The sequence below is a fragment of the Python bivittatus genome, unplaced genomic scaffold (genome assembly GCF_059951505.1).
Source record: "Python bivittatus isolate LINGU-HERP-01145 unplaced genomic scaffold, Pbiv_v1 ctg000560_np1212, whole genome shotgun sequence".
Classification (NCBI taxonomy): Eukaryota; Metazoa; Chordata; class Lepidosauria; order Squamata; family Pythonidae; genus Python; species Python bivittatus.
Window position 1 is genome coordinate 6207693 of NW_028277083.1, and position 22538 is coordinate 6230230.

The window sequence follows — 22538 nt, forward strand, 5'->3', positions numbered from 1 at the left end:
TAATTTTGTACATCCAAGCCCGCAGCAAGATTTGAAACAAATCTCATAAGGCAAATTGGGGAAACAAGTTTTTTCTTACTGTTATTACTAGATTGACATCTGGGAGCTCAACATGATGTACATGCTTTTCCCAAGAACCCTGTGAGGCCAGATGGGCTGGAAGATTATATGTACTCCTTGAAAATAAATGTGGAACCCCTATTTATTTCCTTTGTCTACATTTTCTTCAGTTGTACAGAACATTTGCACAAACCTGGGAGAGTTTTCATATGGGCTTTTCTGTTAAAGCGCTACTGGAACTTATTTTCCAACCACTGAAAAATGGGTTGTAACCTTCCCACCTGAGGCTCACTGAACCTTGCCTGTGCTTGCCTGTGCTTTGAAATATCTGAAAACTTCTGAAAGGCTTCATGCTTTTTCCCCCTTTAATCTGCATAAGACAAGTACATTCACCCTCGAGGCTGCTCCCAACCCTCTGTATCGCAGCGCTGAGATTCGGTGCCAGTCGATCGTGGCCGCGCAACTCCTCTTATCACTTCCTCTTCTTCTTCCCTGCTACGGCTGCCTTGCCACTGGGCGGGATGGAAAGCGAAGCCGGAGATTCTTCTTTGGGAGGAGACTGGAGCTGGCTCAGGCTTTCCTCCGCTTCACGACACAAACTCTCCTCTACTTCTAAGGCTGCTTTCTCAGCTGCAGCCTCTTCTAATTTCCTGGCTTCCTCGGCCTCCTGCATAGCCTTCAGCCTGTGAACAAAGGGGAGATCAGTCCTAGGGTCTTTCAACCCGTGCTTCCGAACTGCAGTTGGAACCAACTTGGATCTTGAACCCACCACCCTGTTTGAGTCAAAACCACAGTTTCCCCACAAGGAGGGTCTACACCAAAGTCCTAACCCTGTGCAATGTTTTGATGCTCTGTGATCCCAACGCTGCTAAGGGGTGATCCCCAGTAAACCAGATTGCCAAAGTTGATCAGGGATCCTTTCCGTGACTAAACTCTTCCCTCCTCGGCCAAATTTGAAGTGAAGCAGGGAAGTTAAAAGCAGAGCAGGTAGGAAATCCTTGGATTTGGTAAGCCACAGTTGCAGTCAGTAAGCAACCAGAAATCATGGTTAGTTCACCAACTCCCTTTGAAGGGTTGAACTGAGACCAAACCAAACCACATTATGGTTTAGAGCACTGTTTCTCAACCTCGGCAACTTTAAGATGTGTGGACTTCAACTCCCAGAATTCCCCAGCCAGCCATGCTGGCTGGGGAATTCTGGGAGTTGAAGTCCACACATCTTAAAGTTGCCGAGGTTGAGAAACACTGGTTTAGAGCATAGCCCCAACCTAGCTGGTGGGACAGGAAAGTGTCCTTGTGGCCATGCCACAGCTTTGATCCAAATCAACCCAACTTGAACCATGGAAGGTTGGCCCCATGGAGAAATCTTCCATTTGGGGCCACCCCCTTGGCTACGTTCAGACCCCAAAACCCAATGGCTCACTTGGCCTCTTCTTCCTCCTCCTGGATTTTCCACAGCACCAAATGCTCGGCTTCTCGGGCTCTGTTGTCTACCATGGTTTCCTTCACCAGCTGCAAGTTCTTGTAGTTGGCGAAAAAATGGTTGACAAAGAAAATGTACATCTGACTCATCCACAGATTGAGCTTGTCCTTTTGCTCGTTTTTCTGTTTTTCAAGCCGTTCTGGAAAAGAAAAGAAAAAAAAAACAGTAGTAGAAAGGACATACCTCTATATAAAACCACACAAAACCTGTAGAAGTCCCAAGGTTTTGCCAAGAATTCTCCAGTCCAGTCCAAGAGGTCCAAGTAGCCTAGAATAGGATACAGGTAATCTGGCATGCTGCTGACAACCAGGGAAAGCTGGACTAGCTGGATTTCTCTATTCTCACGCACTCTGTTTTTCCGATAGGAGCTCCCTCTGCGTGATGTGGCCAAAGACGTCATTTGGAACGGATGTGCAAAACTTCAGTTTGAAGGCTGCTTTGACCAAAGCACTGAAACTACGCAACCCTCCAGACCAGATTAATGATGCAGACTGCAGCCCCAAGATAAATCGAATGCCTCCAGACCAATTAAATGATTTTGAAAATAATTCCCCCTCCCCCCCCCCAAAACAGATTGGAAAAAGTGAATCAAAATGATTCGGTGCCTCAAATCACTTCCGACCATGGATCAAACGGAACCGATGCCTTGAATCAGATCTGATTCAATCAGAGCTGATCCTACACATCCCTTTAATGATGCACCATGCAAGACTCAGGAAGAGACGCTTGTTATACCCTTCTCTGATGTTCTTTTACTGCCCTCTTGTGAGAACGCCAGTACTTAAAGGCACATTTGTCCAACATACATTTCCAGTTGTCTAATTGCACAGCCTGGAAAGTCAATTTCAAAGGGGGAATTTGGGAACTACAGTGCTGGATTCCATTGCTTTGGACAAAACTCACCAAAATCCAGAAATTTTTAAATATATAAATATATCCAGAATACGCTAGATTAGTTTGATTTGCTAAAATGAAAAGATAATCACTTCCCTTATAGCTCAAACCTTAAAAAGCCAACTGATTAGATTAAATTAAATTAAATTAAATTAAATTAAATGTGTTTTCTTCCTTCAGAAACGGAATCCTAAGCTGTGGAATGTGCTTTGTTAAGCTCCTAAAAGCAGAATCTTTACCCCAGTCTTCCCCCACCTAACGCTATCCAAATTTGGAGAAAACCTGGTCGGCCGGAATGAAGGGACTCGGCACTCCATTATTGGTTTTGTTTCCAAAAACACCTTGTAAATCTCACACCTGCTAATTCCTTCATTGGATAACTAAGGTTTCTATCCTGCTCCCCTCCTAAAATCGGCAGACTTTCAGCCTTGGTTTCTTTCTCTTCTGGGATAGGAGAAAACACGATATTCACAGCCACGCCTGAAAGAAGGAGAAACACAGAATGAATGAATAGTAATCAAACAGTGCTTTGTCTTTAGCAGAAAAAAAAAGTCTTAAGTTACGTGGAGAAAGTTGATGCAGAGCTGTGATGCTTTCCCTACCAGTGAGGTGCCAGTGAAGATCTAGGACAAAGTTTCTCAGCCTTAAGATATGTGGACTTCAACTCCCAGAATTCCCCAGCCAGCCATGAATTCTGGGAATTGAAGTTCACATATCTTAAAGTTGCTAAGGCTGAGAAACATTGTCCTAGATCTTAAACTAAATTAAATTAAATTAAATTAAATTAAATTAAATTAAATTAATTAACTTAAATTCCCCATGCTGGCTGGGGAATTCTGGGAGTTGAAGTCCACATATCTTAAAAATTGCTAAGGTTGAGAAACACTGATCTAAGAAGTGGGAACTCAGAAGGCCACCAGTGCTCAAGTATAGGATTACACATTGCACCAAATTATAATATATCTTGTTTGACTCTGTCTTAGTGTGACGCATGAACCCAACCATTCTGTTCTGTAAGCCTTGGTTGAAGGCTGAGCGTGTGGTGGAAACTCAGTGGGCATGGCACAGTGCAAACCGTGATGCCAACGAATCGTAGAGGTTTTGTCACCATGGCCATTCCCATTGGGAAGTAGTAACCAGTTGTTGGAACACCTTTTGGTGTCAAGAGCTACCATGTCAAAGGATTACAACCTATCCACAAGGATAACTTAAATGATGCAATTCCTCTACCTGGAGCATTGTCTCAGGAAGGTCATTCAGCAGGCAAACACTATTTCTTCCACTCGTTTTCACGAGAGCCCAGCTAAAGCGCCTCATAGATTGTACAGCCTGGATGTTTTACACTCACTTGGGGGAGAAGCAGCTTTTCCTTTGCTGTGGGATTTCCCACTTTTGTGGGGTTTATCCTCTTTCTTCCCCTCCTTGCTTTTGGCTTTCTGAGGAAAGAAGAGGTAAACATGGGCATAAATTGGGGGCAGGGAGATGGGTGGATGGGGTTAGAAAAATTTGGCAAGGCAGAAATGAAGATACACCAAAGAGAAAGAAGTGGAAAGGAAGGAAACTTGCCAAGTTCCCCTCCCAACATCATTCTGATGTTGCTGCTCAAGAAGAAGATGGGCCAATTCCTGCCAATTCCTGCCTTTTGAATTGCCACAGGCAGAGCTAGGATGGTAGCTACACGTATTTCTCTTCTGGATTCTGCTAGTATGTGATTATGGCGGATACCAAAATGATAACTAAATAAATACATCTGAAGCTAGGTATCCCAGATGTAACAACATAAGCGAGCTGTCCTCCAAGAGAAGGAGGTCTTTGCTGCCTCTTAGAAGGGTGGAAAAGGAGAAGATGGAGAGACCTTCTTCCAGGCTTTGGAAACCACACTAAGAAGGTCCATTTAGAGAACCACCTATCCCATCTTGGAGGGTTGGAACTGCAGAACAGTTCACTTTTCTTCACTTGACTGTGCTGTTAATCCAGCATCTGGCCAAGGAAATGTGATGCTACCATTATGACTTCCCTTTTTATGGCCTTCAGATTTCTTGGTCTTGCCCACTTCCACGAAATGCACAATCTTGCTCGAGGAACACTTGGTGCTAACGTGGCTGGTGCTGACGTCAGTGGCTGCTTCAGTGCTTGCTTCATCGCTGCTGGTGCTTCTGGTACGAAAGGACTAGTTGTTGAAAACAGAACACAGTGTGACTAAAACAAAAAGGAAGCCAAGACCCCTAACCTTTCTCCCCCATCCCCAAAATCTGGCCAGGGCCAGGCCAAACATCAACTCTCATCTTGGATAATCACAAATCTCATTAACCACCTGTTATAATTTGGGATATTATCAATAATTGCATTCCCACAAGACGGTATCGAATGGTTTCCCACAACATGCTAAAGCTTAAACTAACCAAACAGAATCTGCCTGACACACTGAGCCATGAAAAACCTTAACCAAGGTTACCACTATCTCAGCTTAGCATGCAACTATTTTGTCTCTGCCTGACCTAGTTGCATGAGAACAGCCAGAGAACCAGGGCTGACTTCAAATGGACTAACCTGAGGAGAGGACATTTCGGGAGGCAAAGAGGAAACTCCAGTCCTGTCTGTGAACTCATCTGTTCTGTAAGAAACTGTTACTGCATGGCTAGCTTCTTCAGCTTGCTGCTTCAACATCTCATCGGTGACATAAATAAGGGCACAGTCTACTAGAGCTTCAAAGAACTCAAGGAAGACAAGCTGAAAGAGAAACCAAAGAAGAGAAGGCAGGCAAGGGGGTAGGAGGAGTCCTGCTGGAGTAGGATTCAGGGATAAGCTACTGGCAGGGAATCGACTCCGAGGAACCAGGCGAAGTTTCAGGCGCTGAAGGATACACCAAAACGCAAATGGGCCTAAGACGGTTGAGGGTCTTCTTAAAATCCAAAGTACAAAAACTCTAGCCTGAGTAACCCAAACCCCCATAGCCACCTACGCAAAGCGAGCTTTTTCTTAAAATTGCTGTAGCCAAATTGTACATCCACATCTATTATCCCAAAGTCTCTTAGGTTCATACCTCACACTCCAAATTAGTGGACTCTCCATCAGAGACACAAGGGCTGTCTTTAGCTAGAATATTCACAACCTTGGTAGCTGTTAGTTGATTGCTTATGAGTCTTAAATCCTGAAGATTGAAACAAACCAAAATATGGTTAGCTTTACCCACATTTTGATGATTATGCGCCATCAAGTCAATGTCAACTCTTAGCAATTACATAGATTTCTAGGATGATCTGTCACCAACCTGGCCCTTCAGGTCTTCCAACAGTTCTTCCTTGACTTCTATAACTTGAAAGAAAAGCTTCTGTAAGGCATATCTAGTTCAAGTTGTATAAAAATGTGGGTTACACCCAAAGCACCATCCAGAGGATGGTGATGATGATGCAAATTGACTGATGCAAAAATGGGGTTATGCAGAGCTCTCTGGAATGGAACATTCCCTACGTCTTGGAGTTTTTGCAAATACTCATCACTGAGACCAAATATTCTTGAAATGCATCAGCCAAGCTCGTCGTTCTAGCTTTAATTCAAAATGCCCCTTCTCTCCTCTCATTTTGCACGGTCAAGCACTCGTATATGTGCTTCAGTTTTTGTATTTGGAATTTCATCACTCATATCCCCACCTCAAAGCATCTTTTCCTCCATATTCAAAAGTCCCCAAAGAAATGATCCAGAGCATTGGTCATACTGAAAAATGTGATCGTGACCATTTCATCTCCGTGCCTACAAAACCTCAACTGCTATTTAAAGATCCCTTGTTGGATATTACCAAATGGTTTGAACCATGCTCCTGAGGCTATCTGGTAAAGCATCCCATTTTCCTGGCCCATCCCTGTAGACAGATCTGCATGAAAGGGCTCCCTGGAAGTGACATCAGTATTTTATTCTGACCATTTCTGACCATAGAGGTCACGTGGGTGGATCCATACATAACGGTACTTCCAACTTATCTGGAAAGCACCAAGTTGGGGAAGAAGATTTTATTAAATTATCTAAACCAGGCAAGGTGTGCTTGTGACTGATCCAGGTACAAAGGAATGAGAATCTTCCACTGACTCTTGGTGATTACATGGACATAATGATTTTAATTATTTGCCAATCTAGCTAACAGCCTGCCACAAGATCAGTCAAGGTCGGCTAACGATCTGCTGCTAAACCTTCTGAGAGTTAAGATTACTTTCAGCATCCAAAGGAAGTCTCTCATCTTCATTGTAGGTTCATAAGGAGCTACAGCTCTAGGTCTGCAGAACGCCTGGAAAATCTCCCAGCACTTATCAATGTAACTGAGTGCGTAGACTGCTTGCTGTCGATCACTGAACAAAATGCCTGTGAAGATGAGCAGAAAGAGGTGTCTGAAGTTATTAATTAGATAAACATAATTAATTGGATATTAATTAGTTGAACATGGCAGAGGAAACTGGAGAAGGTCAGAAAACCAACCAGCTAAGCAAAACTTGATTCTACCTTTGACATGGCAGGCATTGGGACTAATATTCTTGGTCATCAACTTGGAGAAGCACTTGAACAGGCGGGGACTTCTATCACTAGGGTTAGAAAAGACCACCATTATGGGGTTGCCACTGGAACAGTTGGCAAAAACAGCTTAAAAAGTTCAGGAAAAAAAGTTAGGTTGAGTGTGTTCTTCATCTGAGATGCTTTCACCCTTTAGTTATGTTAACTGGTTAGATTTGCTAATTGGTCAGTCCAACCTGGCATTTCCATACCCGCCTGGCCCAGGAATTAATTCTGGGAGTGCAGTTCCAACTCATCTGAAGAGTGTTGGGTGAGAGAAGGCTGGGTTAGATTCAGATTTAAAACAATCACTTTAATTGAATGAAAAGCTGCTTCCATTAATAAGACAGCATTAGAAAAAAAAATATGAAGTCTGCCCTGAGAATTAACTGCAGGAGGTAGACATCGCCCCTAGAAGAAGCTTCTCCCACACCTGGGCAGGGATGCTGCTTCTAAGAGGACAATCAGGAGAGAAGGTGCATCATGTCAAAAGCAGAGAATGATTTATGCTTGGGTGCAGTTGTGCCAATTTCAGTTATTAATCAGGCCAACCCAGGATTAAACTGGTGATAGCCCTGATTCATCCAGATCAGTGGTGGTGAACTTGTGGCTCTGCAAGTGAAACTAAGTTATAACTGCCAACGTCCCTCGTCTTTGGCTGCTGCTAGTTTGCCGTTGCTCCCGTTCTGACTGAGGTCATCCCTATTTATCAAACAGCAAGCAAAATGTTGACCTTATGACATATTTCTCTGTGTGTAGAATCCTTTACCCGTGACTTGGTCTAAATGCCTTTTAAAGCCATCTAAATTGGAGGCAAGTCTAGAATCCCCTGACGTTGATCCTCAATCGGATAGACGCAGGCATGTCTCAACCTGCATGACCAGCTCATCGTCTGCGCGCCACTTACTCAAACTCCTTGTGATAAATGTGGAAGGACAAATAAATAAGATATGTCAAAAACATCCTAAGGAGCAAAGTCTCATATGGAGAATGAATCTCTTCCAGTAATGTTTTATCTGAAAAACACAAAGACCGTCATGCACAGATACGGAAGAATTAAGTAGGAAGCATATAACTAGAACTGGCTTAAGCTACATACGATTGATTTCCTCACTCACTGATCTGACAGCTAGGCCTTTAGACAGTGGTGCTGGTCTTCTTTAGGAAGGGGCCATTGGATGGTAACTGAATATACATACATACATATATTTATATATATATTTATCCCAATATAGACACTGCTTAAACCAAACTCTTCCCTCCCCCCCCATCCGGTTCCTCCTCAGATCTAGGACCCCAATTCCCTCAATGGCTAGGAATTCTGGATATGGCTCAACCTCCTTGCCTCTGCTTCCCAGAAACTTACAAGTTTATACCTGCTCCTCAGTCGAAATGCATTTCTCCATTAAACACAATCAGATTAAAATTGGTTGAGTTTGCTAAGTAAGAAAAACGGATTGGCTTTTCCCAATGTCCATTTGTCAGAGAGTTGGGGGTTTGGGTGTGCAAGAGAAACAGGGCACCGTATTGAGATACATGTATGGTGTTTATGTGCATCAGCTGGGTGGACCATTTTTGTTTTCAACGCTTTAAATTCCAATCTGAAATAATGCAATGGATCTGGGTAATAGTTCATCAGTTCCAAATTGACCCAAAACAGAAATCTTCTAAGCTGCTAAGCCTTCTTCCAAACAGTCAGGTCTCTCCTGGTACGAACAACAGCAAGAAAAGTAATGTCCTCAAGTCCAAGTCCTCGTCAGCAATATGGACACACTCTGCCATTGCCCTCTTCCAGGGTGCTTCCTCAACTTCCAAGTTCTGCTAGCAGTCCCCCCACCAAAGCTCACCACACTTTGCCGTACTTTCCTTTTGAGACTAGGTAAGATCAGCCTAATACTGGAGCAACAGTGAGAAATTAAGAAAATCCCCAAAGTAACGGAGCAGGAGAAGGAAAAGGGGTGGGGGTGCATGGAGTTGGGGTAGAAAGAGAAGATGATGGAGGAGCAGGAAAAACAAAATGGGTGGAAAGAGTAGAGCGATAGAAAAGTGGTAGAACACAAGGGGAGAAACAAAGACAGAAGGAGAAAGGAATAATAAAAGGGGCAACGGGTGGAAGAAAGAAACATGGGTGGACAACACATACAAGGAACAAATAAGACGGAATAAAACCAAGAAAAACATGTAGAAACAAGGAGACAAAGAACTAAGCAAAACAGCAACTAATCGAGAAAGAAGTTAATCTGCCATTGAACCGAATCGGGGAGCACTGGTCCTGGAAGTACTGCAATACCAGGTCAATGCGTGGAGAGGACGGAGCAAGCCCCTGTTCCAACTCCTAGTTACAAAAATCGGCTTAATACATCGTTCTCAAATAGAGAACATATCAGATATTAAACTGATAAGAACAGATACTACACTTGATCTTAGCCAAAAGGCCGAGAAGCGATACCCGTAAGTCGGAGAGATTCCGAAGACATCCCTTCCGTTGACATTCGGAGTTAGGGAGAGAAGAGCTAAATCGCAGACCAGCTGAGGGCTAAAGTGGGGTCGGGTTGGCTCCTGATCCCAGGGGTATCCTCCGAAAACACATCTTTTCCAAAACCCACAGGGACCAACTCCTTCCGGTTGATGATGATCTGCAGATTTTATACGTTTTCTTGATTATGTCAAGTCTGGGGCTTCCTGCTTTCCCCATTGGCGCTAGATTTGCATAGGTCCACCCACTACCTCTCCGTGCTCTCTGATGATTCTTGTTAAGTTTGCTTTGAAGGTCATTGCTTCTGAATTCTTTCTCTTAGACTACGTATTCTTTTATTATCCTCTACTTAAAAACAGCAACAGGAACAACACTCAGCTGGTTTCTGCAGCTCACTCTTTCATGCTTCACCTGGCAGAGATTTGGACGTGAAACTTTTCCAGGAATAGAAATTAGCCTCTATATCTTTCCTGATTCCAATTCATTGCTTTCTGTTTCTCCGTCTTTACATCTTTCCCTGTCTGAGTCATTTTTCTTCTCCATTCCTTCTTGCAAAAAGCGATTTTAAAAAAAAGAAAAGAAAATTCCGCTTCCCAAAAGGAAAGAAGAATAGAAGGGGGGGAAATAACCCCATCGATTGCAAGAGAACCATGAGAAAATGGATATTTCCATGCTTCGAGGACCGACTGGAGGATCTTGTAAACTGTAAAAGGTATGAGCAATCTGAATATGTATTTAAAAAAAAAAAAAGCAAAAGGAAGCGGCTGGGTATGTTAAAAGGAGTGGCCCGGGGAGGAAGAAAATAAAAAAGAAAATGTTGTAGAGGAAGGAGTTGTCACAGGCTAACAAATGAAGCAATCTTCCATTGAGAGAGCCAGGATGGCGTAGTGGTTAAGGCAGCATTGCTCAACCTTGGCAGCTTGAAGATGTGTGGACTTCAACTCCCAGAATTCCCCAGCCAGCCATGCTGGCTGGGGAATTCTGGGAGTTGAAGTCCACACATCTTCAAGCTGCCAAGGTTGAGAAATGCTGCCTTAACGCATCAGACTAGAAACCAGGAGACTGTGAGTTCTAGTCCTGCCTAAGGCAGAAAGCCAGCTGGGTGATGTTGGGCCAGTCACTCTCTCTCAGCCCTAGGAAGGAGGCAATGGCAAACCACTTCTGAAATCTTGCCAAGAAAATGGCAGGGACTTGTCCAGGCAGGGGCCAGGAGTCAACAATGTCACACACACACACACACACACACACACACACAAAACCTTCCACTGATTCCCCCCACCCCCCCACTCAAGTATAGATTTTAATTCATCTGATTTATTTATTCATCATATGTATATATAGATTCATCTTCAGTGGCGTTTCTTCCCAGGGAAGCGAAGCAAAGTTTAAATCTATGGATTGACTGAAGGAGCGGCTGTCAGGAGCTATGGGATATTCAAACTCTGCTACTTCTGCTCTTAATACGCTGCCTGGTTTACTCTGCAAATGCTATAAAGCAATGGAATCACAGTAATAGCACAATGGTGCAAATGTTTCTCCTGTCTTCAGGATGTCCAACTGGTGCTCGTGGTGGTCATGCTACATCCCTAGATAGATATTACTGTGGGTGGTGCCCGCCCCACGCCCCCCATAGCCTTCTCTGCATGCTGTATGTGTTTATCTGGGGGGCAACCACAGTATTGATCTAAGTTTGGCTTCGTTTGGTTCGGTGCTACTGTGGGTGGTGGCTGGGCTAAGAATCCCCCAATAAACTCTTAAATTTTGGGAATGTTATACCTGTTCTAACGGAACAGTCCTTTGCAATGGCTCCAGTTCAAAACCACCAATGGCTTTGGAACTAACTAGACTTTGGGACAAACCAGAACCTGCGGTAGGGAGAGACATCACAAGGTAAAGAAAGCATTTGCATGGCCTGTAATGAAAAATGCAGACCGTTCAGGATCCGGTCCATCGCAGCCAGCGTCACGTTGCAGTAATGAAATCTGCAGTCCTTCAAGAACCGCCAGAATTGCAGCTTGGTCATCAGGAAGGTGTTATCGAGGGAGTGGTTGTAGCCAAGGCTGCTGTAAAAGGTGTAGATTCTCCTCAGCTTGGAGATATGTCTCAGCACAGCATACTCCGTCTAGGGGAAGAAAAAGTGAATAAAGAATAAGAGGTGAGGATTGATATGGCCATAACTGATATTTAAGCTACTAGGGTACTGGAGATGTATTGCGTATGTGCATCGGTCCCTTTTCCAGCACAGAAGAGGACAATACTACAAAACATCAGCCTCTGACATTGCTTAGTGAAGTTTCTGGACCAGTATTTTCTCAACCTTGGCAACTTTAAGAAATCTGGACTTCAACTCCCAGAATTTCCTGGCTAGCATACTGGCCAGGCAATTCTGGGAGCTGAAGTCCAGACTTCTTAAAGTTGCCAAGGTTGAGAAACATTGTTCTGGACTGTGTAAAATCATAGATACCACTTCCAAACATCATAAGAGTTTGGCCGTTCTTTTCTTCATTGCAACAACACTCTCAATGCTTGAAAAGGTTTCCAATTCCTCACTCGTGCTGTAGTGCTTCTTGCTGAAGAACCATCCTTCTTAACTTTTTTTGTTAGTGTCTTTGGTTTATTTCTATCTTCCTAGGCTTTATGGTTGTGTAGATCAGCCGTGGGGAGGCATCCTGTACCTGTTTGATTTCATCTTCCTTATCTTTTTCTGGAAATAAGGCCAGCAAAGTTGACAGATCTATTTCAATGTTTGGCCCTGATGTAGATGAACTTCCTGGGTGATCAACAACTTTGATACTATCTAGACAATGAAAAAGAGAAAACGACAAATGCATCCATTCTCTACTACAGTCTTTTTTGAAAGTAAGACACAGTCCTGGAAACCGAGGACACCTACAGGAAGGATAAACAAGCAAATCCCCATTTTTTAAAAAAGGCTTTAAACGCATACTCCCATTCTTTCAAAATACACCTTTCAAATGCATTCTTTTCTTCAGTATTTTGAAACTTACTTATGACATTCTACGAGCTGAGAACGTTTCAAGAGTGTGGGGGAAAACTTGTGGAAACAAAGTTCAGATAGACATTACGTCAATTAAATTTCCCAGCAGCACCTAGCTAATCGTGGTTGATTTCAAAAAAACTAAGCAAGGTATGACCTGGTTAAGATTGGGATGGACCACCTATGTCCATGAAGTCACCAGACGTCTTCAGGGTTAATGGAGCACCTTAGACAATGGTCATCAAGTCTAATTTTTTCCTCCATCTATTTTGAAGCAACTCACCTATGCCAGAAGAGCCCTTCAGACCCTGGTTGCTCAGTTCTTCCATATTTGTCATGTCAATTTGCAAGGCTGGACACTCCACTATGTGATCGTAGTTAAATTCGCCTTCGTACACACGGCCATTCTTGAAGACTAGCTTACCCTGAGGAAGAAGTAACTGCTCATAGGTGCTCTGCTTTTAAAACTCTGTTAACCACCTACACAACACCTCTCTCAGTAGTACTTCTCCCAGTGCTGTTGGTTTGCAACATTAGAGGAAGAGACAGGACGGTAGGCTAGAAATGGGTACAACTAGATCAGGGATGAGAAACATTTTAGTAGCTAAGCAGGGTTGGATCTGGTTAGTACTTGAATGGGAGAAATCCCAGAAATCTCAGAGTAGTTTAGAATGCCTTACCAGGTAGATCAGACAGGAAACACAACCAGATGAGCTAATTCTACTTTATTGTAAAGCTACATGAACAGAATCTTGCAAGTCTGAAAGTACAGATCTCCCACCATCTCCTTCACAGCCCAAGAAACTAGGGAGGGTCCCTTCTGAGCCTCTTGCCCCATCCATTATCCAGCTGTGGGCTATGCCGTCTCTTATCTGACTGTTCCCTAGGCAGCATCTCTCTGCCTTGTCTCCCAAGGTCTTTCCTACATGCCATTACATTTCCTCAGGCTAAAATACCCAGAGTCTTTCCTCATAAGGTTTGACATCTACTAGATGTCAGACTTACCAGGTAGACCAGACAGGAAACACGACCAAATGAGCTCATTCTACTTTATTGTACAGCTGTGCCCTCTCTTATCTGATCATTCCCAAGGCAGCATCTCTTCACCCAGCCTTCCAAGGTCTTTGCCACATACCATTACAGAATGGGAAGTCAAAAAACAGTCTGGAAAAAGGTAGTGGCAAGCGCCTTCCATACCGTGGCCAAGAAAACGATCAGCGTGTCCATGAAGCCACCAAGTGTTGAGTTCAACTTGAAGAAACTGTCTTAGATTGACTGTTGTTTTCCTCTGTGATAAATTTGACGTATTAACCCCATTATAGAAATTAACTAGAACCTTGGTCGGTTTTCCACTACAAAATTCTGCCCGTAATCATTGGAGGAGGCTCAGAGATCCCAAAGAAAGGTACCAAACGCCTAAATTCAGGAGAAGCGCTGATGGAGACCTATTGAGGACCTCAGTTGTTTGCAGTGGGTGCATAATAACAGATCCCTTTTAATGTACTGAATATAAAATATCGACATAGAGAGAGATTTATAAATGAGAAGCAGGATCCTCGCTCAAACGTTTTAGAATGCGTGTCCATAAGACAGACTGAATCACCACCAGTGGACCACCTTTCAGCCTAGCTTGTAATATGAACTAAGCCCAGGGACTTAGTTGTATTCTACAAACCCAGAAAACGGGTTAATGAAATAAACTAGTTAAATTCACTCAGGATGAGGGTGCAGTGTGGACAAGGACACTATTAAAAAAAAAACAGTACAAGGAAGACGAGAGAGAAACAAGGATTGCTTCATATTTAGAGAAGGCAAGTTGGCTGCTCTAATGTTGAAACTCTTCCCCCCACCCCAACTTTTCCATGTTTACCTTGCCATGCTTTTTATTCAAAACCCATTCTCCATCATACATTGCTCCGCTCGCAAAGAAGAATTTCCCGTGTCCGTGCCGATCGCCATTGACGAAATCTCCCACGTATTCATTCCTGAGGGGATACTGTGACCCAGGAATTCTCTTCAGATACCAAGTGTGGGTACCACACCCGTGCTAGGGAAATAAAACAACAAAACATTATCTAGGGCAGTGTTTCTCAACCTTGGCCACTTGAAGATGCATAGACTTCAACTCCCAGAGTTCCCAAGCCAGCATGAGTCCACACATCTTAAAGTGGCCAAGGTTGAGAAACACTGAACTAGAGAGTCTCTCAGGGACTTGGTCTATACAAGACCATTTATAGTTGGAGGAAGGGGGAAAATGTCTGGTTTCCGGTCCATAGCATCTCTTAATCAAACCTAGTTCAGCCTTTATTTTTAAAAAAATCCAGATGAATTTTATATTCAATACTGACTTTAAAGTTGCATATTTAATGGCAAAATGAAGCTACTAGGACTTGCTGCATTCTTGTAATCCCCACAGTTACGATGGTGATGGAAAAGTAATTTTATGACCAGTCCTCACATTTATGACCTTTGCAGGTCTGTAAAGCAAAGGAAGGCTGAAGTCAGATCATAAGCACCGTCGCAGTTTCACTTAGCAACCACTTTGCTTAATGACTGAGTTGCCAGTCCCAACTGTGGTTGCTAAATGAGGATGACCTGTAAAGGAGATGTGCTGGAAGAGGTGGGACATGATGGAGGTATATAAAATCACACATAGCATGGAAAACAGAGAAAAAGTTATTTTTCTCTCATACAATGTTGGAATTTTAGCATTTTTGAGTTTCATTTTACTGGTATTGGCTGCTTATCTGCCCGGAACAGCATATAAACGTCAGAAGGGCCAGTGATGACCTAGTACAAGTGAAGACAAATTGCAAACAGGCCTGTAAAATTTAAGCTCTTGTTCCCTTTTGGCCTCACCTGTATGCCATTAACCCACTTCCCAGTGTATTCTTGGTTAGATGTTAGCCATCTCATTCGTCCTTCTCCATGGCGCAGGTTTCTCTCCCATTGGCCTTCATAGATATTTCCAGACTTGTAACTGTTCAAGGAGATAGAGAAGGAAGTCAACATTGCAGCAATCATTTATGTGACAATCATCATGGAGGAACATTATTTTAAGATAGATCAGCCTTTCCCAACCAGGCACCACCTTCCAGATGGATATTCAGCTCCCAGCATCCCCAGCCAAAATAGGCATTTTTTGCTGGAAATTCTGGGATAGGAGGTCCAATGTACATCAGATGCCATACATCATAAGCTTCCCTCTCAAAAAAAAAAAAAATGGATGAGCAGTTTTCTTCATGAACACAGCAGAGTTTGAAGCGTTATCATCACTTCCCTTTGCCCTGAGACTTGGTTGCTCATCAAACTGTATTTCCTCTTTTATAATTAAAAAAATAAAATCCCAGAGTTGTATTTTATTATGATAAAATACATACCAGCTCCCTAAAAGGGGGGTGAAGATTTTTGCAATCCAGGGCCAACAATATCTTAGCTGTAGCTCCTCCAAAAGTGTCCATCAAATTATAACTTCACCACAGAGAAGGTACTAAATACGTGGGGAGCAAGCTTATCATCTTACCATCTTATCCCCCATCCACTTTTTATATTGTTCACAAAGTCTCCTTCATACCAAGAAGAACCTGCTTCGTTGTAGTAAATGGTGCCCTAAAAATCAATTGCACAAATGCGTTAATGAACTTAAGATGGCTTAAGTATCGCCCATCAGGTTTTACACAAGCAGAAGGCATGGTTACATTACTAAAGCACTTAAAAAGTTATCCATCAGTCAGATTGGCCTCTTTGTAGCTGGCAGAAGGAAAGACCATATTCAGCTAAGAACCAGTACCCAAAGGTTATTTTCTTTTTCTTCCCCCATCTTTGTGCACACATGTATGCCATGTCTAGTTCAGACTGTAGATCTAATAGAGGGGATCCTTGTTTTCCTTTCCTTAAAAGTGGTTTATAAGTTATCCAGGGAACTCTTCCAGCTGATGTGCAGGTCCAAATGTTCTAAGTACATAAACAGAATGTTGTTAAGATTGAGATAATTAAAGAAGGAAGATCTCTGCCTGGGGATGGCTTACAGGGCCACCCAAAGATGATGTCTTTGATGCCTCATAGTGGCACAAAGTTGTATCAGTAATGAAAAGGGCTGAGGGTCCATTTTTTCCAAGCAGCCCCCATGCATCATCATCTGGTGTGCAGTTGCTGGAGCTCTTCTGCTGTTCCTTGCCCATCTGAGGCCTACAGCAAGAGAAGTTTCTTTGGTAGATGTTTTAGTTGAAATAGGAGGTAGATCCACCAGAGGGGGCCTAGGCTGAACACAAGTTTTCAAAGGTGTGAAAAGAAGACCCCTATTTGGAATCCAGAAATCAGAAGAAGTCTGGGAGCACCTTTTCTGACTAACACGTTTTATGAAAAGACAGAAGTTTTCAGGAGCTGTAGCTCACTTCCTCAGTGAATGAAATGTGCAGCTCATGAAACTTCTGCCTTTTCATAAAATGTGCTAGTTGAAGAAGGTGCTCCCAGACTCCTGAGGTTTACTAAGTGTGGTGCAACTAACACGGTGCTCCTCCTACAGTCTCAGTCATTCAGTCAAGTGCAAATCTGTATCAGGCCAGGAAGAGGATTTTTAAGTTGATTCTGGATTTGGCAGCCACTGTCTGCAAAGGAGAGCTTTCTGCACAGAATCTAGCCATGACAACCGTGATTTCAGTGACCCCATTTTCACTACCTTGCCGTGCCTCTTGCCTTCAACCCATTGGCCAATATACGAAACGGGATAGGTGCCACATTTGTACATGCCAAAACCGTGTCTAATCCCGTTCTTCACCTCGCCTTCATACATGCTCCCATCTGGCCACTTGTAACTGCCATGATCCATTTGCAGGTTCTTCACAAAGTTTCCCTACAACAGATGAAGATACAGGAAAAACAACAACCCACTCCTGAAACCAACATCTCTTCATTTCACCTGGAAAGGTAGGAAAAATTGACAACATTGAGCAAAGAGATCTGCCTTCCATTCCAATCCGCAAAACGGAGATTTTAGCATGGATTATGGTTTTAATTCTAAATGCACTCATGTTCTATAAACCTCCCCCCCTCCAAACAGCAAGAAAGAACTGCAAATGATTGTAGAGCAAAATAAAGCTGTGTCCTTAAATCTCAGTGGTTATTCTTCGTTTTCCCAAACATGAGCTTTTGCTGAAACTTCAGTGAATGACCCTTCCGCCTATATTTCTGCCCTTGGTCAGCTTTCCTTAAGCTGGTGCCTTTCAAATGTGATTATTACAATGCCCATCTCTAGCATTAGAAAATGAGAGTTATAATAATCACATCTGAAAGGGTGAGTGTTTTTGCAAAAGCAGTAAAGGGCTGTGTTACTTAGAGGACAATGGGAGCTGTAGTACATCTGAAAGGCAGAAAGAGATGGTCAGAATTTTTTAATCTATTTAATTTATTTATATTTCAAATTTAGATACCGCCCATCTCACAAAAAAGTGAATATTTTTCTTACTTGTTTACAATAAGTTTAAATTAAGGAAAGATTGTATAGGCGGCAGTAAGGTCATTTATAAAAGCTGGTTTCTCCATTAGAAACAAAAGAGACATCATGTAGAGAGGCCCATGTAAAGGAAGACCTATATCTTATGAATAGAAAAACATATGTAGAGGAAAGATAAAATGCCTATTTAAGAAGACATCTGTTTTAGCTCTAGAGAAAGAGATATCTGTTTAACTATAAATAAGGAGGCATCTGCTTTAATTCTAAGATAAGGAAGCTTTTGTTTGTAATAAGGTAACACATTCCATTCCATTGATGATTGGCTAAATTCTTAAACTAAAAAAACCTATAAAAAGGGAGATGGAGAAGCAGTCCATTGCGGCTGCCCACTCAAAGTTACTTAACAATTTTGGGTTGAATAAACATATTTTCTTTGACCTCCACTGATTGTCTGGTGTGTTATATTGGAATTTCAGCTTGGAAACAAACCAGGGAAAGAGAAGGTGTCTGGTCTGATCCTTCTGACAAGATTATAATTCTAAAGTCATCTAAACCCAAGGAGTCCAGTTTGCATGCTTACAAGTTACCAGTTTTCTTTTCTTTGTTCTGATTTGCAATCAGTTGCAATGACAGCTGATCTTCTCTAAGTACTTACCTCGTACTGCACTCCATCAATCCAAGTGTAAGTCCCTCGCCCGTGCATGAGGCCTTCCGAAAACATGCCCTACAAAATGACAGGAAGCTGATGAGTGTGTGGCATGATCCCTAAAATCACAGAACAGTAAGAAAAGGCAGACCTCTACACCTCTGCAAAAGACTCTGGTTCTTCTTTTAAAGTTGGTAACTGAATCAGCCCTGGTTTTTTCACCATGGCTGAGTTCACACCACACTTTCAACCAAATTATTTTCTTGGTTTTGCGCTTGAATTTTTCAACCAATGTGTAGGAAACAAAAGATGCTACTCTTTAAATCCATCCTACTCTTCAAGGAAATAATGAAATGGGCCTATCACACCAAAGGAAATTATATATCCTTAAATTTATGACAGGTGTTGTCACCTTGTATATGTTGCCTCCTTGAAAATAGGCAGTTCCTTCCCCTTCATATAATCCACGGACCTTTTCTCCCTCGTACCTATGAAGAACATAAATTCAAGATGAAAACTCACCTGTGTTAATAAATCATATGGTGAACACTGACATTTTGGGCATGGTCAAAGGAACATAGGGTCCTGTAATGCACATTTTCTGGTCCAAAGGCAGCAGTGATGGAAATCTTAAACCTAGCCAGCTTTTCTTCTCTGTCCAGAGGAATCTTCTCGAGACTGGAAAATGGCAAATGTGCAGCCACCTGCAAACCAGCTTCACATATTTCACTAAACAAGCCTGGTTGGTTTTGGCTTTACATTTGAATGAATTCACCCATTGTGATTTATTAACCCTGGTTTGTGGTGGTGTAGCACAGTGAGCAAAACAGGCCCTGATGGTTTGGCAAAAGATGGTGAAAACAAAACATGGCTTGAATGCTATGTTGTCGATAGCGTGAAAACCCTTTCATTTGTCATTTGAGTCTCTGGTTAGCCTCTCCATCTAAAACTGAAAAAGAAGACAGCCTTTCCTTCTCCCAGATATGTGGGGATCACGACTCCCAGAATTTCAGCTAGGTGGTTGGGAATTCTGGATGTTGAGGATCCAACATATCTGGGGGGCACAAGCTGGGGAACAATAGAAAATCATGAGCAGGGACTCAGACCCCAAAATTGGTCAAAAAACTCCTCAGATAGCAATCCCCAATGGACTTCCCCCATTTTTAGCTAAACTCTGGCTTTACCTTTCGACAATGAGTTGTGTGAGGATTGGTTCTTCATACTCAATGGGTTCAGGGGCTGGAGGGGGCTCTGGGTCCTTGGTTTCTTCTTTGGAAGCTACGTGGGTAGCCAAGTGTTCGTCCCCCTGGTCTGCAAGAGGTGGGACATTCTGGTTGGAAGTTGCTAATTCCATGGACATGTCATGGGCAGGAGTAGGCGTAGACTTCTCCCCCTTTTTACTGTCTTTCTTCTTATCTTTACCCATTGCTCCAACTTACGGCAGAATTAGTTGTCCTTGCAAAGAGTTGCAGCTCCTATTTTTAATCTCAAGACGGGAAAAAGAGATATTTCATTAGGAGACCTGCCTGCTCTGCAGAGAGAGAAATGATTGAATGAGATGCAAGAACATGCCATAAGTTGATGTAGCCAAGCTGAGGTTCTCCAGAGGTTTAGGGAGGACAAACTTCACAATTCCTAGCTGGCACTGATAGGAATTAAAGTCCAAAATATCCAGGCATCCAGAGGAGCATGTGATATAATTATGTACCCAAAGCTTTCCTGTTTTCCCTTTAGATTTAAAAACATAAATCTCCCCATAATTTCTTCCTTGCCCTGCTAAAATAAACTCAGTTGCATAAAAAAAAACAGGTAGAGCTTTGATCACACCACCGTGGCCACCATCTTTACTTTTTGGACCATACCCTATACACACCCCAGCTTCAGATAGGTCCAGAAGACCAACTTTAAAAAATTATTAAGTTTAATACTTATTTTCTTCTTTGACTAATTCAGGACAGGGGCAACGATGATACTGACTGTAAAAGCAAAGCAAAGCAAAACTTCATGACAGTCATTGACCAGAAATCTAGTAAAATAAATAAAACCTGACACATAAAAAAGTTACAATTTTCGTAGGTGTTAGAAGAATTTACTACTTTCTAACATAGGTAAGCAAGGTTACTGCTGCAGATGGTCATTCTTCTCGCAGTGTTTTCTATGTCCCTAAATAGCAAAAATTTGCAACACAACAGGATTTCTATGCTACAAGATCACTTACATAAAATCCTCAATACGAGCAGGAGATATTACATTTATTTTACATTGCTTTATTAGCATGTAATTCATAGCATATGTCCTTTCTTATAAAGGACAGCCCTTTATTTCAGACAGCTGTCCTTTAGATTTCATTACTTTTTTTCAATAACTCCCTTTTGTCCTTTATTTTGGTCATTTCACTTTTCCCGGACAAAGGGGACTCCTTAATGCACAGTCGGATGGCAGAAATCCTTTTTAATACTCGCTGCTTAAAACTTCAAGGCTTTTTATGCTTTTTAGATGTTATTGTTAGAATATGCATTTTTGTAAAGTTTTCCTTAGTTCTGCTCTTGAATTAAAAATAAATTAAAATAATTAAAAGTAAAGCAAAGTTATACACAATTATTATTTTTTTTATCCTGATGAACCTCTTTCAGGTTTACTCCATTTTCAGGTTGCTCCTTTATTCTTTCCAAGAAAATAGGGTCCCTGTACTCATAGCACACTTTTTAAAAAATAGATCCCTTTCTAAAAACTGGGGATTTAGCTCATCGTTTTTATTTTTAATAATATTTGGATTGTAAATCCCTTTGAAAAAACGTTTCCCTTCCGGAGGGCAACATTTAAAAATCCCAAACGCTCTTTAACACAATCCAGCTGACTTTCTAAGCAACCTTAAAACACCTTTTGAAAGCAGAGAGACCCAGAGTTGATCCGGATTTGGGCCACCTAGAAACTGGATGACTGAAGAACAAGAATAAAATAATAGTAATAAAAAAAAACACCCTTGAATCATTGCAACAACCATCAGCACGCCTGGAGGGATGCTGAGAAATCTGCCATCACAGCGCCAGTCATCGCAGGAACAGGAGGAGGAATTGGGGAACTGGCTCTCAGGACCGGGAAAAAAACCAGGAAAAAATAAAATCCACCTCTTTGGAAATCCCCGCTATTTTGCACCCTCAGCCTCCCTCCGCAAGGCTGTGGTGGGTTTATGTGCAGGGAAGGCCGCCTGAACCTTTCCTGCGATGCAAGTGGGAGCGGCCTTGTTTGAGGCCTGAGCAGTGGCCATGGCAACCGCAGGCAGGGCTGGGTGGTGGCCATAGCAACCCCAGGCCTGGGCGGGGCGAGAGGCCTTCCTTGCTGCTCCAAGAGATGAGCGGGCCCTGGGCCGCCTCCCCTTCCGGGTTCACCTGCCTGCGCTTTGGAAAGCTTTGCGAAAACTCGCTCTGACTTGCAAAGGCCCACTTTTGTTTCGAGGCAGGGAAAAGGCCCAAACCCGGCCCCGCCCAGTTGCAAAACTGCAAAAGGGTCCATAGTGCCCCATGTGAGAAAGCAGTGATGAAAATGCTAAACTAATGCCATTTCAGAAGGGGAATCAGGGCTTCCTGGTGACACAGGAGCCAGAGAGTCACTCGCATACAGTAGAGTGACTGTTCACAAAACGGTTTGGGCAGAGTCTGTTTAAAGCAGGGTTCCTCAACCTCGGCAACTTGAAGATGGGTGGACTTCAACTCCCAGAATTCCCCAGCCAGCCATGCTGGCTGGGGAATGCTGGGGATTGAAGTCCACCCATCTTCAAGTTGCCGAGGTTGAGGAACCCTGGTTTAACATAGTGAGTAACGTTGAACCAAAGGTATTCACCATCCAATCCATGTTGTATTTGTTACTCGTACAGTGACCGTACGTCCTTTATTATAGAAAGGACAGTCCTTTTATTTCAGAAAGCTCTCCTCTGGATTTATTTCATTTTTTATTTTCTTGGTTTTGCGCTTGAATTTTTCTTTGCAAAGC

The 22538-nt window shown here is 42.7% G+C and overlaps 1 protein-coding gene and 1 non-coding gene across 2 annotated transcripts; both read right to left on the reverse strand.

The window, feature by feature from the left end:
- Positions 1–22: 22 nt before the first annotated feature.
- LOC103065638 (radial spoke head 10 homolog B) lies at positions 23–19974 on the reverse strand. The gene is made up of 20 exons (XM_025164733.2): positions 19733–19974; positions 18961–19036; positions 18558–18626; positions 17129–17302; positions 15974–16059; positions 15310–15430; positions 14321–14497; positions 12734–12875; positions 12128–12249; positions 11385–11574; positions 7884–7992; positions 6929–7008; positions 6642–6790; positions 5481–5588; positions 4988–5167; positions 4442–4607; positions 3786–3869; positions 2795–2917; positions 1484–1682; positions 23–743 (listed from the first exon to the last, which is right to left on the reverse strand). The coding sequence occupies exons 1-20, from the start codon at positions 19972–19974 to the stop codon at positions 533–535; spliced, it is 2808 nt and encodes a 935-aa protein (XP_025020501.1). The 3' UTR covers positions 23–532.
- Positions 9233–9423, reverse strand: LOC112540304 (U2 spliceosomal RNA). Its single transcript, XR_003084374.1, has one exon. It is a non-coding gene; the product is annotated as a U2 spliceosomal RNA (small nuclear RNA).
- Positions 19975–22538: the final 2564 nt, after the last annotated feature.

What these genes read in the sequence shown, in the direction of transcription:
- LOC103065638 (XM_025164733.2), bottom strand. Translation starts at nt 19,974, where the DNA reads ATGGGTAAAGATAAGAAGAAAGACAGTAAAAAGGGGGAGAAGTCTACG. An exon ending in AAGGAGGCAACATATACAAG is followed by an intron (nt 18,627 to 18,960) that starts GTGACAACACCT and finishes GTCATTTTGTAG; the next exon opens with GGCATGTTTTCGGAAGGCCT. An exon ending in AGTGGATGGGGGATAAGATG is followed by an intron (nt 15,431 to 15,973) that starts GTAAGATGATAA and finishes CTCCTTGAACAG; the next exon opens with TTACAAGTCTGGAAATATCT.